Below are 19,675 nucleotides of genomic sequence, written 5' to 3'. Positions count from 1 at the left end.
CAGAGGAGGTTAACTGCACATTACCGTACTGGGGTTTGGAACTGTTGTGAGCATTTTTTGCACGTTTTAATTCCTCAGATAGCAAAATGCAGCAGCAAGAGCAAAGCTCGTGAGCACGCTCAGACACTTATGACATCTGCTGCTGTGCTGACTGCAGCGCCTGCGTCCAGAAAAGTAATGAAACACAATCAAAACACTATCAAAACGGCAAAAATCTCTGAAAAGTGACAATGAGTGTATGAGGTTGCATACAAAATCCATTTGGCTCAAAAAACCAAGGGGGCCATGCCACCTCAGTTTGAATGGGCATGACGCCTCTGACGGTAATCATAGTATTTGCGTTTCCTACTATGGAAGTAAATGGGTTCCGTCAACTGTGTACTTGTAAATATCCTCTTTTGTGTTCAACAGAAAAAATAAACTTATACAAGTTTAGAACAACATGAGTGTGAGTAAATAATGAGTTACAATTTTCGGGTGAACTATCCCTTTAATACATCAGTAATGTAATGCAGTGTGTTTTTAACTTCAATTCAACCTCAATTTCTCTTCTAAGTTGTTTGTACCTCTCCTCTTTCCCTAACTTTGTTTGACTAGTACTGTCCCACATACAAGTTCTCACCTAGGTAGCTAATGAAGATAAACTAGGTAATTACGGTTTTGACAGAGTGGAAGCATGCAGTGTTATATTTATCCATGGGGTTGACAGTATGGGGTCAGATGTGTAAGGGCACACTGAATCTATAAGAGAGAGAGAACAAAATTTTCCGGGTAGTTCCTTCACACAACAGCTGCTATCTGGGACAGTCTTCTGTGGGACCGGTCTTCAGGTGATGTGCTGCAGATGTGGCTACAGGGAGCAATCTATTTCCTCTTTGACAGTGTATAAAATACATTGCACAAGTAAAAGCATCTGCAAGCATTTTCCATAGAAAGAGCACTGTTGGCCACAGGCTTTCAACTTTTAGATGTGTGAAGTGGACCGTGAAGTCTCCTGACAGATATTACAAAGAGGATGGACAACAACCTTGTTATATAATTACCCCCTTTAAAAATCCACCTGTATGGAATCAGGCTTAATTGTTCTGTTTTTTGTATAGCCGTATGTTTAAGGATCTTGACAAAGATAAGGCTTCAGGTTTTATTAGAAAGGTGTGACCCAGTTAATGGATATTTATTTGGCCCTTTGACTGATGTACTTTTGAGTGAGTACTGATCCTTAAGTTAGCGTGCAGTCTGCAGAGGAATAGTGTTTGATGCAAGACAAATAACTAATTGATGACTTTTGGGAATGGTGACCAGTACACTCTGTTGCTCTCTGGGGCACATACACCTACCATATTGTTCATAACCAAGAAGTGACAGAAATACTACCAAGATGTAAATAAGAAATTTTTTCATTAACAACATAAGCTGTCCCTTACAATATAGCTATCATATTTGGATAAATATTTAATGAGTGATATGTGAGTATACTCATGCTAAAGTTGCACTTTCAGCTAAGACATTATAGGCGTTGTTTAATATTTCTGTTTTATATTCAAACCTACTATTCCTTTGTTGTTTATTGTGTAATATGAGGTCACTTAAGACAGTTTTGAATGCATCTGCAAAGTGCAAACATCATCGCCAAAAATAGCACTGCAGTAAAGAGAGTAGAGGAAAGTTGTATAATGCGTCTTAGTCACGTTTGCTTTCTCTGAAATTACTTGAACATCACGAGGGGCACCTACGGCTCTTTCTATGTCCTTTGCCATAAAGCATTTTTGTCTTTTGTAAATCTTATGTTCTTTTTTTAATAAACATTGAGATATAAAACCCTGTTTATCTCTAGGGTAGGACAATGTAACTATCACACGGCATTATTATTATTATTATTATTATTATTAAAGGGTATGAAAAAGTTAATACATAAATCAATCAAGAGGACATTTCACAATGGGGACTTTTTAAAGATGTGAAGATTTACATATGTGAAGTTCTAGCTTAAAATAAAATTTGGATAATTTATTATATAGAGCAAAAAAATTGCCATTTTGGGGTGTGTCCTTTTAAATGCAAGTGAGCTGATCTCTGCACTAAATAGCAGTGCCGTGGCTGGATGCTCGGACTGATTTTGCCAAGTGGTTGATGTCCTCAGGGCAACATATTGTGTTGACCCAAGGACAACATTTTTCTAAATAAAACCCACCCCCAACCCTAACCATAACCAAACTATAAAAATAAGAGGGACATGATAAGTGAAAAACAATGGTCTAGAAACAGCTAATCCTGGGTTTAAGCTTAAACTTAAAACAAATTGTAAACTTATTTCTGAAATCTGATTGGTTGATTGAAATGTTGTCTCAGGGTCAACATAATGTTAAGCCGTGGTTGGATAGTGCAGATTAAGAAGTCCTTCAAGTAAAACGCGAAGAAAAATCCTTGATCTTGCGGCACGTTTTCTTAAAAAATGTGATGGAATATGCAGGATATTCATGCAATGAAATTGCAGGAACTTGCAAAAATTGCGGGAACTTGCAAAAACTGTCTTCAGCTTTTGCAGCTTTTCAATGATGTTTATGCCACATAATCACGTCACTTCATAACGTTCCCATGGCAACAGGGGACATGGCTGTGCTTGTGTGAGGTATATGCAACATTTTTCAACTTTCTGCCAAGATACAGTATATGTGATTTTTGCTACAAAAATGCAGGGATTATGAAATCATTCAAGCCCCGCATATTTTGCACATGGAAATCTGCAATTCATGCTGCAAAAGCACGCAAATTTTAAAAAATGCTTCCCCTAGTGGTTCCCAAACTTTTTCAGGGTGCAGCCCCCCTTGTGTACGGTGCTTTTTTTCGCGGCCCCCCGAAAGAACATTTATGACAAAAACAGTTTTAAAATGTAATATTTTAATTAAACAAAACATATAAAATCATACCAGTTGGTTAGTTGGCTTATTATTTTTTAGGTTAATTACACAGAATTCATGATAAATGAAGGTATTTTATAAAATGTCATAAAACTGGGGCCCCCCTGGCACCATGGGCCCCGGCCCCCAGTTTGAAAACCACTGCCTTAAATCATGCAATCGCATTATCGCGTTTTTCTGGAGGGACTGATTAAGGGGCAGTATTATCCCCTTCTGACATCACAAGAGGAGAAAAATTTCAATGTCCCCTTTTTTTCACATGATTACAGAGAATGATTTACCAAAACTAAGTTACTGAGTTGATCTTTTTCATGTTTTCTAGGTTGATAGATGCACTGGGGACCCAGTTATAGCACTTAAACATTGGAAGAAGTCAGATTTTCTTGATAAGTCCCCTTTAAGAAAAATCTCTATTAATTTCCTGAACATAATTTGATAAAGTAATCTCTAAGCAATAAAATGTTCCTGTAGGTTGCCAAATTACTATGTCATGCTGTCTAAGCAGCCTGTATAAATTGCATAATTATATACAGTATTTTCATGTCTAGCGCATATATGATTGTCCTACGTGTATCCTATATGTCTCTTGAGTGTGTATTTTCAATCTGAGTAAAGGACTGCCTCTACAATGAAGTCTCTCGTAGACATATAAAGTATTTAAAAATGTCTAAAATGCTGATAAATGTTAATGTAACTAGGCATGGGCCGGTATAAGATTCTGGCGGTATGATAACCTTTAGCAAAAATACCACGGTTTCACGGTGTTGCGGTATTGCCATTGCAACACTAAAATGTGTTATTTTCAAATGCCAGGTAAAATAAAGCCTTTAAATTATAATATGCTTTCAAAACATATATAATATTTTCGTAATATATATTAAATGTAAACATCAAATCAATCACATGACTTCATGATTTAATGAATTTTGTATAAACACAGCTCATACCTTGGAGACGGTATCACAGAACATTTAAGTGGTTTTGAAACCTTGACTGTTTTAAACCTCGGTATACCTTGAAACCGGTAATCGGCCCATGCCTAAATGTAACTGTTTGATGATTAGAGCTACACACCTAAATATGATGCACCAGTTCAATCTCTTATTGCATTTCTTAGAGCTATTCATCTTTTTTGATTCCTTGCACACGTACCGCAGTGCACCCAGTGTGTAGCCGTGCTCATCTGGCCGTGATGCCATCACGGTTTTCTTCTGCTCTCTTCAGTTACGTCACATCTCCATAGTAACTTCCTGCCCCCCCTCACGTGTGTGTGTTCAGTGTGCATTCTGGCTCACTGCACAGGTAATGCCATTTCTGTACAGCGTGTCAGAGAGAATGAAGCTGGCACACTTTAATGGAGCTGCAACCTTCTGCTCCAGCATGTTTTTCAGGATAGAAGATAAGCTGCATGGATAATTAGCAGACAAACACTTTGTTGCATATTATAGTGGGACACTGGGAAAAAAATACTGAGGCAAATTCACCAAACAGTTGTGCCAGTTGTGTCTCATACTAAATTACCAACATACAATTTAGTTTAAAGCATCCATAACACATGCTGTTTTTGCGTATCTGATGTTAATCTGGAGTACCTATAGAGTAGTATTTCATCCTTCATATCTCTGAAGAGTCTTTAGTTTTATCAGTTTTATAAAACATGTCCAACTGCTTTTTTTTTCTTAAACTGTGTTAATAAGTCAGAATGCATGAAATACCGTTGAACCCCCCTTTAACCAGATGCTAAACTGTCGAAATAACAATACAATTGTCATTACATTCAATTAAAACACACCTTTAATCCATATAACAGAATTTATATATTTTTTGTTGGTTCTGTGGCAGTAGTTTTTCATCCAAGGATAAAGAATCCAATAGGATATATCCCAAAAATTGGGTGAGGATTTAATAAGGCTGATTCTGGATTGCAGGAGTGTTGCGATGCTGTACAGTTACAGTAAACCCTGCCAGATTTAGATAACAGCACAGCCTACAGTATACCATTCAGATTGGAAAATACTTTTTTAAGGGAATTGGATGCTAAAGTAGCACAATACGGCATATGCAAATAGACAGTGCTATTGCTGCACAATTACATGTTTTTTTTTTAGTTATTTCCCCCTGAAATTTACATAAACAGAAGCCTAACAAAAGACAGAAGAGGTAACATAAAGCAGTAGTGTTGTGTGGAGACACTGAGATGTCACATTTTCCAAATGTGTCACAACAGTCCTCACTTTACATGATTCTTTTGACATCTCAGGGGGCCATGAATTATTAAACAGTTTCTTCCAGGAATGCCATTGCCTAGATAATTTTTTCCCTACCAATACTTGGGTTGTTGGAAGCAGAAGAGAATGTTCTTAGAACCACGCATTACAACAAGATCCCAGTTGTGTTTCATCACTGTTTCGTAAAGGATCACAATGTCAAAAACGCTTCACGTCATAAAGGACCGCAAGCCCCTTTGTGGGTTCTGTTGTCTAAATATAGAGGTTGTATTTATAGGCACTGGAGGGGTGAGTGGGGGCCGGTGTTCTGAAGATGGTTGAGCGGAGTGGAGTAAGGGCAGAGCTGAGGCGCTTGAGGACAGAGTGACCCAGATGACAGCGCTGCCGTTATAATCACCCCCGCCCGGCCCAGACAAGCCCAGGCCGAGCCGCTGCTGTGTGATGTCACTTATGCCTTGGCTTTGGTCTGCACCACAGACGGCGCTCATGAATATTCGCCGCCTGACTTCCGGGGCCTCTTGTTGCTCACGGTAACAGAGATGCTGTGGAGCTTGTGAGATTATAACAGTATGTAGCACATTGCAGCTCGCCGTGTCCCTGTGAATTCGGTGTGAATAGGAGACATCATGCAGTAATACTGCTGGAGCGGTCAAACCTGGTCAATTGCACTGAGAGGTACCCGACCTCTTAGATCAATGGCTGAATGAGACAGAGATACTTTAGTTTGCATTAGAAATAAAAAAATCCTCTTTCTCTTTAGTTTTATAAAATATTACAGCACATTTTAAATCGACGTATCCTGTTTTAAAACCACATTTCTATCACTCGGGTGCCAGCATAATTTTGGTAAAATCAATCGTAATGTGGGCTCGTGCATGTATTTTGTGGATTTTATGAAAACATGCTCAGTGTTGTAGATGTCTAATAATGGTAAAAGCAGCAATCATTTAATCTGAAAAAAGTTTTTCCCCACAACATGATACATTTTACATTTTATGACAGTGGTGACTAACAGCAAGTTACCACAGTAATATTAATAGTAACAATCACAAATTTGCCATGGTAACAATAATTTCTGCCAAAATGGCATGGGTGCTGTGGTAATTTGGTGGAAAATATGGTTACCATGACAAATTTATGTAAGAAAAGATGTATAATCAGGTTTCAGTTTCAAGCTTACTTAAAACTAGGATATATTGTATTCTGGTCAAGGGGATTACATCTTGACAATTTAGACAAGAGAATAAGCAACAGACTAAATCACCGCCTCTCATGTTTCGACTGTGGTTTACATCGCATGAACCTCAGTGAAAAGAGCATATATAAGACTATAAGACTGTGTGTGTAAATGTGTGTTTATACCTGTAGAATTTATAGTAGGGGTGCACGGGGCAAAAACTAACGCAGGGTTGTAACACAGACTGTTTACATTGTTGCACAAGGTTGAGCGTTTTGTTTTGTTTTTTTCTGTATTTTTTCACGCTGCCAAAAGACAATCTCCCACAAATTATTGGAAATGTATAAAGTTTTTCCAGGGAGTTATTGATGAACGAGTGTTTTGGTGGCATGTAAGTAAATTTTTTCATCATATGTTTTTTTTTCGGTTTCTAAGTTGGGTGTGTAAGATACCAAATCCAATGTTATGTGACTTATGTCATATTAATCAGTGTCTTGTTGACTAAAACATAGCATCATTTTGAAATATGTCTGCAGCTCTTAGCAACTTTTTTGGTGGGCTTAAAAATATTTTGACCCAACAGGGTTAATTGTAACGCTGCGTTACAACTAACCCCTCAGCACTAACAATATGAAAACCACTAACGTTAGCGTAATTCTTGCCGTTGTTGTAAATAGGCTACAAACTAATGATTGCTGGCTGCCAACAAAATAAATGTGCATGTCTTATCAAAAATTGTGTAAAAACTAATTTTTGTTCATATCTTTAATATTGATTGAATAAGATCATGTCAAAGATTGAAATCATAATGAAATGAATGTCTAAAATCAGATTTTGATGCTTATTATCTCAGAATTTGATTTTGAAACTGTAGTATGGTTATTACAGACTGGGTCACATATTAGACATTTGTATCCATTTATAATTGAACTATGGTTAGAAAAGGGCTGGATGAATGAATACTGTGTGGATACCTGTCTATTATAGACAGATATATTAACAATATCCACTTCAAGTATATAGACAAAATAGTATTGAAATATTTGCCTGCAAACTTAAGTTTTAGCAAGTGTTACAACTAACCCCCTGCCTGTTACAATTAACCCCACCTATGGGGTAAGTAGTAACGTTTGCACTTCTGTCACATTTGGTGTAATTGTTCAAGAATGGTAAGTACTAGAAACAAACTTCAAATGTTCATTTGAAGCAGAGATGTGTGTGTTGCTTGTGTAAAAATATAATTAAACAAACTCAAATATTTTTGAGTGATTGAGCCAAAACCAAAAAGCGTTACCTGTAGGTTGTCCCCCGCTCTCCCCTACCCCATTCAAATGGTTTCCCTGATAAGAGAATCTAACTGAGGTTAATGAAAATGATTTTACTTTGTGTTTTTCAGGTTATGGTATATCCAGTCTATCTGCTGATGACAGTGAGAAGTGGGAGAGTCGCAGGCTTCTGCAAGATTTTGACATTGAAGGCAACTACACTGATGATGTGCAGGTTGGGACCAAGAACTGCACCCCACCAGGTAAGAGGTTGACCACCACAAACACCTCAGAAATGTATGACTTTGTTCATACTGCACACAAATCCGAACTTTAGGACTGACTGTTTACATTTTCATTTTTTTGTTGGTGATCTGTTTACCAAATGACGTTGTTTTCTTTACTCGGATATTCTCACACATTAAAAAGTATGTGTGGTGTTTCTTGGTTTTGGGTCTGCAGAGGTGTTACCCCTGTGGAAGGGCTGTCTTGTTGGCACTGACTTTTATGTTGCAGTAATCTTGCTGACACCGTCTTTACTATTGTTTCTCTCTGGAGGCTAGGAAGAATGTGATGTGTGTTTCAAAGTGCAAAAACCTGTGTGCAGTAATTTTGTTATGACCACGGGTTAAAGGTTAAAATGGATTGTGACTAAGGTCAAGAATAATGGGATCTAGGGGTCACGTCCCTTATGACATTAACCTTTATAACCTATTAAAAATGCTGTTTTAAGCAAAGCCATAGTTCAAACACTTCATCATCAAATCAAATGATGCAATCCCTGTACAAGATCTCATGGTAAACACATTCGCACACAGCACGCTCATTGCACTATTAATTTCTGTCAGAATTACTGTAAATAGTCTGACGTTTCCAATCTGTTCCTCATTATATTTTCTCATTGTTATTCATTGTTTAGTTGCATGGTTGTTACTGTGCATAGTTGGTTTATATGTGCTTTTGTGTGTAATTCGACGCACTGGGCTGCATTGTGCTCCAGTTCTTGGATAATATGAAGCGGCCAATTATAACAGGTCTTAGAGAGGGAGAGAGAGAGAGAGAGAGGCTGAACAAAGGGTCATCAATACCATGTGGGCCCATTGATTGACTATCTCCTTCTTTCAAAACTCTGCTTTCCTTTTATCCCCTGCAATGCGTTTGCTGTAGATGGGGATCTGCTTCAGCAATACTGTGTATTGTCGGTACACTGCTGTTTTCACTCCTCTGCTCAGTTTGTTTGTTGCAATTGCATGCACATAAATAAGTATATTAGGGATGGGTGTTATGGTCATTAAACTACATGAGAGATACTTGAAAGATCAACCAAGTTTGGGGGGCCAACACCATGGCTAGTGAATTGGACTGCAAGTAAATGACAAAAATAACGATGCTGTAATAAATGCGAAATTTAAAATGAGGGTTTTTGATCTGTGTGAAATATTTTGAAGTTGAAAATTAATAGGCACATATTTAATAATTATGTTTATTAGTCAGTTGTTGCATCAATAATCATTTGAGTATTTGAGTTGGTTATTGGGTATTTTTATTTTATGTGTTGTAAAGGCATTTTATTGTACATATGCTGGCAAGACTTTTTATATGTCATTAAATGGGGGTTTAGGGGAGCAACTAATCTGCACTGAATGCAGAGAAACATACATTTCTAAACATAGTTTCTAAACACATTATAAATGTTAGAAATGTATTGCTTAAACACGCCAAAAAGGCTGTAGCCTAACCTATGTAGTACTAAATTGCAGAGTTAGATCAGTTAAACAGTTTTTCACTATTTCTGTGCTCAGAATTATTTGGGCAGGGTTAAAAATGGTGGCTCAATGATGCACTTGAACCAACGCGCATGGCCCAGTCCCTCACACCATCGTGAACATCCATTCAGGTTGTAGCTGTATTTGAAAGTTGATGGTAGCTTTTCCGGCGAGTAAGCATGGTTTCAGCGTCAACAGCGGACACGCCCCCACCGCTTGAGAGCAGAGAATACTGCCAATTTTTTTACTTGATGTTTTTTTCCAACATTCAAATTTGTTTGGGTGGCTAATAACACACTTTTCTGTGGTGTGACAAGTCAAAACACATTTAATGTCTGACTTTATAGGAACTTGAATAGAATATGGAGATAGCAAAATGTGATTTAAAATTAGTTTTTTGAGTTTTTTCCATATGACCCCATCACGTTTGTACCATTAGCTCAGCATGTAACAGTCTGGCTGAAAAGGGAACAGCTTTTGTATCCATGCCTGTTTGTTTAGAGTTTTTTCTATGCACAGATTTTGGTGAGTTTCCAAGTGGGGTCCTGGTGTTTTAAGGGGCTGTGTTCCTTGCCAAACATTTCCTTGATCTTGCTGTTAAAGACTGAACTGTGCTCGTGTTCACATGCCCCCCATTCGTCTCCAACTCCAGCTTGGCGCTTTGGCAAAGGTTGAGGGTTTCCTCACTTTGGTGCTCATTTCATACAGCTGTAGATATTCACAAATTATAAACTCTTTGAAATTGCCTTTATTTGTGCTTTTTTGCACAATGTCTGCTGTCCTCTGTCTCTCCCTCTCTTTCTCCCTCAGTTTTTTATGTGTAGTTTTTAATTGTTGACATGTTTTCCCATGAACCTTTATCAGTTCAGTCTGTGGAAAGAATCCTCCTCAGTACTTCCTGAATATTTACAAATGCATCATAACAATCAGACAAGCCGTCATCAGACTGATTGCTAAAGCTAATGAGCTGTTAATTATCTTTTCATCCATCAACTCTCATTGTCTGTCACACTGCATTTATTGTTCCTCAAGTGATCTCTGTCACTGACTAGGAGTCATGGTGATGGATAATGATCAGTGTCAGAAATGAATTTTTTATTAAAGGGTTAGTTCATTTAAACAACGGCTCTTAAATTAGGCCATTCAAGATCCACAAATTCAGTAGAAAGGTCGAGAAGATTTTCAGCTGAAATTGTTGTCCTTAGTCATTTATTAAAAGCAATTCCTTGGGTACTTTGAAGTCCAAAAAACAGATACAGGCAGCACAAAAGTAATCCCTGCGGCTCCTTACAATATATTGAGGTCTTATTAAATGAACTGATCGGTCTGTAGAATGAACTGAACATTATTTACAACATTATTACCGGTAATCCATAGCCTCAAGCAAACAACCTTGTGCGTCTGAAACTTTGAGCAAATTCCAATTGCATCCATGTGCCCTACTTACTTAGAAGGGCAGAGACTTTGAAGTGAAAACTCTGGAGGGAGATGGGCGATTGTTTCCCATGCATAGCCAGTTGAGTCACACTTGGTGATTGGTTTAATAAAATACAACAACATTTTGTCCCAGACGACCCTTCGACAGTGCCTTTGAAGGGTGCGAAAATGTAGCTTGGAACGCTTCATACTGCATTACTGATGCATGCTTGACCTTATTTCATGATGCTATGGACTACCAGTTATAATAATGTACTGCAAAATAGCACTCAGTTTCTTGCACCGACTGATTGATTCACTTAATAAAATGGTAATGTGTCATCAGGAGGCATGGGTGTTACTTTTGTGATGCATGTATCTGCTTTTGGAACTTTGAAAGTATTGGCACCTGAGCATCTTATTCATGAAAAAGACCAAGATTTCTGCTAAAAATCTGCCTTACTCTTTAGCTAAAGAAACAATTATTGAAAAAGACGTTAAAATCTTCAATTGACCAGTTCTGGCGAAAAACCCTTCATATTAGCTTTCACATCTACGCAAGTATTCATGCTCATTAATGGATCATGATCCAGCATTTATTAAAAAATGTCTAGATTTGGCAAAGAAACATTGCCAGTCTAAGAGTGTCAATGTCCTCAGCCGAGATAGGTCACCTGCTATGACATCATCTTCATTCATTGTCCTACAGCATGCTCGGCTCCTCTGACTGAGGTGTGCTTTTGTTTTTGTATTCCTATGTACACAGTAGGACGTTTGGCGAGCAGACGAGTCATGTGACCTGACCTTTGAAAGATGTGTTGGCATCAGGTTTTTGTGTATGTGTGTTTGACTCTCAGTGGAAATCTGACTCCTCATGTCATGGACGCCCTGTCAAATATTTAAAAAATCCTGTTCCCACGTAGGTTTATCTTTTATATCTGTAACTAACTACCTCCACAGGGGGCACCATCATCATTTAGAAAATGTAAATCTAAAATGCAAGTGCAAAAATTATTATAATTTTTTTTATAAAACTCACTGCTCTGCACACACACACACACACACACACATAAAACAAACACTACACATTGTGGATGGTGAACATTCAACATGCGGTGCACAGCTTGGTAATTTAAACCATTTTCCACCACTTGAACTTTCTGCAGCTGAACACAGATAACTTGCTGAATACTAACTTGGCCTTTCTGGTTTTGCACAAATAATGAAAGCCTTTATGTTCCTCAATAGTGAATGTTTTGTGGTGGGAGAAGGGTTTTTTCCCTTTGTGTCAGTCATATTCATGTTCCTCTAATAAAGCGAAACTTCTTGACATGTTAAAGCTCATCTGGTTCTGCAGTGTGGAAACAGCGTTCTCACAGGAACTCGAGATTGTGTTCATTCTCAGGAATGAGTTGTGTGTTTTCAAGCGTCCGTTGTTTACAGTTTACACCCCTATTATCTCAAAGGCTCACTTTCAGATCTCTTTCTATGGCTATGTGAGATTTATTTGAGAAATCAGGAATCAGAAAAGCAGTAGAAATGTGCTTACTGTGTGGTTTAGCCAAACGGCAGGACTGCTGTACAGTAAACAGTTTTTCTCTTTTCTTTGTTCCAATGTTTATGTTTATTCCTATACACTCACCTAAAGGATTATTAGGAACACCATACTAATACTGTGTTTGACCCCCTTTTGCCTTCAGAACTTCCTTAATTTTACGTGGCATTGATTCAACAAGGTGTTGAAAGCATTCTTTAGAAATGTTGGCCCATATTGATAGGATAGCATCTTGCAGTTGATGGAGATTTGTGGGATGCACATCCAGGGCACGAAGCTCCCGTTCCCCCACATCCCAAAGATGCTCTATTGGGTTGAGATCTGGTGACTGTGGGGGCCATTTTAGTACAGTGAACTCATTGTCATGTTCAAGAAACCAATTTGAAATGATTCGAGCTTTGTGACATGGTGCATTATCCTGCTGGAAGTAGCCATCAGAGGATGGGTACATGGTGGTCATAAAGGGATGGAAATGGTCAGAAACAATGCTCAGGTAGGCCGTGGCATTTAAACGATGCCCAGTTGGCACTAAGGGGCCTAAAGTGTGCCAAGAAAACATCCTCCACACCATTACACCACCACCACCAGCCTGCACAGTGGTAACAAGGCATGATGGATCCATGTCTCATTCTGTTTAAGCCAAATTCTGACTCTACCATCTGAATGTCTCAACAGAAATCGAGACTCATCAGACCAGGCAACAATTTTGGTGGGCTTGTGCAAATTTTAGCCTCTTTTTCATATTTGTAGTGGAGATGAGTGGTACCCGGTGGGGTCTTCTGCTGTTGTAGCCCATCCGCCTCAAGGTTGTGTGTGTTGTGGCTTCACAAATGCTTTGCTGCATACCTCGGTTGTAAGGAGTGGTTATTTCAGTCATAGTTGCTCTTCTATCAGCTTGAATTAGTCGGCCCATTCTTCTCTGACTTCTAGCATCAACAAGGCATTTTCGCCCACAGGACTGCTGCATACTGGTTGTTTTTCTTTTCACACCATTCTTTGTAAACCCTAGAAATGGTTGTGCGTGAAAATCCCAGTAACTGAGCAGATTGTGAAATAATCATCTCATCGCGATTGTCCGACCTCATCGCAATGATTTTAGATCACCGCAATGATTGCACATCTCTCTAAAAACACAAGGGGGAGCTGCAGCGCCTGTGTAAAAGAGAACGTATCATATGGCTTATCGGATTACAAAGCCAATCAATACAGTGGAAAAACAGCATTTAAAGAAATGCTGCAAAACTTTGATAAGCAGTATGAACTGCCAGGTAAAACATACAATTTTACAGTTTTTTTCGATTGCTAAACGTCAGTGGGCACAACTGGAGCTACATGTGCAAAACTCTAACTACAACCTGCAATACCAAAAGTCACCTGAGCACAACTCTTAACACCTGACTCAAAACAGCTCAGTGCAGCCAAACACTAAACACAACCCTCACTGAGATAAAACACACTGTCACTCACAACACACTGAGAGGAAAAACACTAACATCAAACACCAATACAGCAAATACTAACTTTTTATCTTTACAGTTTCAACAATTTCAGTGACTTCATACAAAGTAATATTTTCTTCAAAGAATGATTTATTTATTGATTGATTTATCACATGGTTTATTGAAATTTTTTGACCAGAACAATTCTTTAAGGTAAATTAAAATTTGCAATTTGCTTCAATAGTCTGTAGTAGTTTATGGAATTATAGTAATGAGGAAAAAAGGTAGAAACTAAAAGTACATACTGTAATTCAAACAAATAATTGAGGAGCTAATCCTGCCTTTCTCTAGCATACGGCCACTACCTGCCATCCTGCCCCCTCCACGAACCCGTCTTCCTTGTTCCATTTCCAAAATTTGTCTTTCTAAGCTCTACCTATCATATTTATATAAAAAGTAATATTATATATAAATGAAATATATAAATTAAATTGGAATTTATATTTATATGAAATTGCAATCAGCAGTGTTTGAAAGGCACAAGGCTGAAATCAATTCTGTTTTGAATGTGTGGTTCACAGTTTTGACAGCAGTGTGTTAGCATTTGAACAAAGTGCTGTAAATCCACAGTGTTGTGCAGGTTGTGGTTAAAGTCATGGGATAAGTGTGTAAAGTTTTGAAAACTGTGTTTAACCAATGAAAAACGAACTAGAGTTTGGTCCACATGAACTGCTGCTGTGCAGACTGTAGTTAGAGTTTTGCACATGTGACTCCAGTTGTGCCCACTGTCGTTTAGCAATCGAAAAAAACTGTAAAACAGCTATTCCAAATTTAGAGAAGTGAAGAATGCTTTTTTTAAGGATTTGTAGGGAATTTATTTTTTTTGCAGCCACTACAGACTTGGTCGGGTACTAATTGTGTTTATTATTTTGTTTATTTCTCAGGAAGAATTTGCACTTTTTTTTAAAGATATGTTCATTAAATAATTACTTGTTAATATGTGTGTATTAACATTTACTGCCAGGTAAACCTTATTTCATGAACAAACCAAAAAATTATGAGAATTAAATATCAAAGCAATAAAACAGATAATTAATCATCAAAGCCCTAAACAGGAAAGTTAATCGTCATAACCGTCACAATTTATTAGACAATTAACCGTCAGCCAACTTTCATAACCGTGACAGCCCTAACTCAGACCGGCCCGTCTGGCACCAACAACCATGCCATGCTCAAAATTGCTTAAATCAGCTTTCTTACCCATTCTGATATTCAGTTTGGAGTTCAGGAGATTGTCTTGACCAGGACCACACCCCTAAATGCATTGAAGCAACTGCCATGTGATTGGTTGATTAGATAATTGCATTAATGAGAAATTGAACAGGTGTTCCTAATAATCCTTTAGGTGAGTGTATGTACTTTATTTAATAGTATGTATTTTGGTAGATGTATATTTTGTCCTATTATATTGTAATGTAAAAAACTATTCCACTGCAGCATTGTCACCTTGGATTGCACTTGTGGCAGGCATATGATAATCACACTTTTTATTAAAAGATATGTTTTTAAACTTTGTCTATTGATTATGGCAGCAATACATCAAACAGCTAAAGTTTTATTTATTTTTTTGCGATTAGCTGGTTTTAACATAAAATCTTCCTTCATAATGTAAATAACATTTTGTGAAAATATAACAACATGACTGAGTAATGACATATAAAACTTTGATGCTCCTAAACTCGCGATTAGATTAAAGGACTTTAGCCTGGATTTCACAGACAGGGTTAGAATTATGCTTTTCAGATTGCATACATTTTTTGTGAGAACATCCATAGACACTTATAGATATTTTGCCACTTTCTTTAAAGCCATTTGAAAGTATAGAAACTTGAAGAGCCCCATGCTCATACACATGGGTCTATCGTCACATTTGTTGCCATGTTTTATTCTAACGGTGCTGTTTCTCCATGACTCTAAGCAACCATAAGACAAACAAATAATTCAAAGCAAAAGTGCATCAGTCTGAATAAACAGAAGCTGGAGATAGTCCTTCTAAGGAGATGTTCCCTGGTGCCTCAACCTGAATCTTTCAGGCATGCTCAAACAGATATTTCTTGTCCTCTTCACTGTGGCTTACCAGGACTTTCTTGTGACACTGGTCCCTTTGAGAAGAGATTTCTGGGAAATTCTGAGGTAAATAATTGCGGGTTAAAAAAACGGCAAGTGCTGCTTCATGCGAATGCAATTCCCAGATTGAGTATCAGTGTTCCTATAGCTCACTTGGTAAAGCGTTGCCTTAGCAGCGCAACGGTCATGGGTTTGATCCCCAGGGAACATAAATACTGAAAATGTAAACCTTGTAGTGCACTACAAGTTGCTTTGCCTAAATGTCATAGATATGTAGACAAATATTGTATCTGTAGGTCTTGAATAAAAAAATGGAGGCTAAAGAAAAGGATTTAACATTATATTTTATAATCCAAATGAAAATAATAAGATTAAAAAAAAATTCTGTACATGAAGGTTTTGCGTGAGCACATGAAAGTTTCACGTGAGCACATGAAACTAAACTTTAGATTTTTTTACTCCAATGTCACCTTAGGGGCTCAGTAGTGTACTATTGCTATGGGTGGTTTTAAATTAGCTACAGTGTTCCCATTGGTCCTTGAAATCCTTAAAAGTTTGTGAATCTGGGGGAAATAATTCAAGGCCCTGGGAAGTTTTTGAAAATATACTTACATAGATACAGGTAAATGAAAGTGCTTGAATCTATTTTATGCAAGAAAAAAATCCATATTATTCCCTGTGTAGTATAGGATAATATCATAAAATTTCTAGACTTTTTAATCACATGTGTTAAAATGTTCACTTTAAATGCTCATATCTGTATGCTAATGTTGATTCATACCAAATTTTTTTTTTTGCATAGTTGTGTTTGACACATCAAAACGTCTTGGGTTACGTATGTAACTGTTGTTCCCTTGGAAGGGAACGAGACGCTACGTCTCCCTTGCCATACTTCCTCGTCCCTGTAACTCCGTCTTTGGCAATATTTCAGATAGCGATATACTTCCTGGCTCCTGCATCACCCTGTCTTTGTCATTAAGCCTCAACATTGGTTGAATTTGATATACTTATTCAGACGCACTTACCCTTGAAGGCGACCCCAAAGTGTCACCGCAGTGACGCAGCACGAGTTCCCTCGAAAAGGAACTGTAACAATGTATCTTTAAAGGTAACACAATGTAACCTTGCTCTCACTTGAAATGTGTCCCCACATTTAGTCCTTGAATTTAAGGGAATTGGACATGGAAAGTCCTTGAAAGGTCCTTGAATTTGAAGTTAACAAAGGTGTGGGAACCCTGTAGCTAGCTAAAGAGATTTTCAGCCTTAAAATCTTAATTCCAGCTTTTTCAAAAGGTAGGATGTGTTGCTTGCATACTTTAATATTTAAACATAGGGTTTAAACATCTCTAATTCCAAGTATGAACAATAATGTAGAAAGCACCACCCATAATAATAATATTATTATTTTTTGTGTGTGTGTTGTCCTGCCTTTTTTTCCGGCATCATATTACCAGTGTTAGTGTTTGAAGTTAAATAAAGCATGTGTGTACATTGAGTGTGTGTGTGTATATCTAGTGTGTGTTTGATTGTGGTGTTGTGATGTAACTCTACATTAAAAATGGCCTGCGGACAGTGTGACAGACCGAGGACAGTGGTAAAGTGGATTCAGGAGGATGTACGGACGCAAGGAGCTCAGTCACATGTAGAAGAGAAGGTCAGAATGTGCTAGAAGAATGGTTATGCATATTTGAAAGAAAATGTGTATGATTAAATCAGAGTTAAGTATGATTTTTTGTGTGTCCGTGCGTGTATGTTGAGGCCTGATCAGCAGTGCATCTGTTCCTCTTGCAGGCCTGAAACGTCACATCGTATTTGATCATACACACTCAACCCAAAACACACACATGTTTGTTTTTCCATCATGGTGGGTTTTTCCATTCACTTCTATTGTTTTTGAACCATGCTAATATTTTCTGTCCTCCAGCATTACTTCTAAAGCCAACCCTTACACAAACCCTCCTGCATTTTTAGGTTGCCATTAAGACTTCATTTAGTATGTTTACTAAGCCATTTTTATCATGGGAATCAGTGGACAGTAAGTCCCTTGCAGGCAAAACCTGACAACCCAAGCCACATGTGCGCACACACACGTGCTTCAAAACAAATAATGCAAATCTGCTTCGATATGCGTTCGTTTATTTAACAAATAATTGAGATGATGAAGCCAATCCATTATTATAAAATCAAATAAAAACATTGTAATCACAAACGCACAAATTCATTTATTTGTATATGCCATGTGCACTAATATAAATGACAGTTAGGTTAATGAGAAGTTAAGATACCCGTTTAACTTGGAAGCGTCTGATATACTTTGGCAAGCTTGATATGAAAGCAGCTCAGGTTCTCTGTGGAAAATTTCAGCTATAGTATATCTCTCTATCAGGACACTTTGATGTTTTAATGCATTTGTTCCGCTTTGAACATGACAAAATGCACACAAACAAATTGTTCACACATTTGAATGAGCTCAAAGCTGAATTTTCTTGCTTTATGTTAATACGCACACAACCCTAGACTTCACAAATCTGTAAACACAGATTTGAGTCTTTGTTATACAGAAATTAATGAGAAAGTATTGCAAAGATTTGCATCGATCAATGTACTTCAGTAGCCTACTTATAATGTCTTTTTTTTGTCAAAATTACACATTATATTATATTATAATTTCGTCCTAATCTTTCTGCTCTGTTAAAGAGAGGTATGGAGGGTACTGTAGCTAAGGAGGCGTGTGGGGGGCTAAATGTCAAATTACTCAGGGCAGTGACTCCAACGCTAACTCACGCGATGTGTCGTTGCATATCAGCTTCTTTTGCTCTCTTTCTCTAAGGGTGCATCTTTCTGTGTGTATGTATATGCATTTTTGTTTGTGTTTTGCTCAACATTTAATGTTGCACGCTGTTACAAATTTTCTCAGAATATTACTGTATGCAGCATATGATAATGACACATCAAAACATATCCCAATAGTTGTGATCAAACACAACACGACAACAAACATAACAAAACTGTAAAAATATGCTGTACTGTAGGTTTTACAGTAACTTTTACTGTCTGTAGCAATAAGTTTGACAGTTACTGTATTCCTATGGCTTCTATAGAAAAAAAACACAAAATTACATAGCAGGCATTTGTGAGCACATAAGCACACACATCCATCTGCCCACACTTTCACAGATGACACACAGTTGTGTGGCAGTGGTGTGAGTTTTTTTTTTGCTTGGGATTATGTGCCTCCAGGTCTGAACATACAATATGTACATTACAGAAAGTACAAAAACCTTTCAGGATAGCAGACTAGCCCATATTGTCTATTTAAATTAATTGGTGTATATTATTTATTATTTAAAATTTAAGGAGAAATACTGAAGACAAAGTTGATACTTGCATAACATGGCTGGCCTATATACCCAAGATTTTATATCTTAATCTTATTTTGATCATTGTATAAATGCTTTTGATGTAGAATAATTTAAAGGGACACTCCACTTTTTTGAAAATATGCTCATTTTCCAGCTCCTCTAGAGTTAAACATTTGTTTTTTTACCGTTTTGGAATCCATTCAGCTGATCTCCGGGTCTGGCGTTACCATTTTTAGCATAGCTTAGCATAATTCATTGAATCTCTTTGATTTTTTTTAACACGATGCTAATGTTCTTACCATTAGCATCGCGTAAAAAAAAATAATCAAAGAGTTTAAATGAATTATGCTAATAATCAAAGAGTTTCAATATTTTTTGTATTTAAAAGTTGACTTTTCTGTAGTTACATTGTGTACTAAAAC

The 19,675-nt window shown here is 37.4% G+C and overlaps 1 protein-coding gene across 1 annotated transcript in view; it reads left to right on the top strand.

The window, feature by feature from the left end:
* Positions 1-19,675, top strand: part of slc24a3 (solute carrier family 24 member 3) — a 76,382-nt gene that overhangs the window by 16,681 nt on the left and 40,026 nt on the right. The window contains exon 2 of the mRNA XM_065296694.2: positions 7,720-7,851. Coding sequence (XP_065152766.1) covers positions 7,720-7,851 — 132 coding nt within the window. The remainder of the gene's footprint in view (positions 1-7,719; positions 7,852-19,675) is intronic.

The sequence above is a fragment of the Paramisgurnus dabryanus genome, chromosome 20 (assembly GCF_030506205.2).
Source record: "Paramisgurnus dabryanus chromosome 20, PD_genome_1.1, whole genome shotgun sequence".
NCBI lineage: Eukaryota > Metazoa > Chordata > Actinopteri > Cypriniformes > Cobitidae > Paramisgurnus > Paramisgurnus dabryanus.
This window is presented reverse-complemented; position numbering and strand designations above follow the sequence as displayed.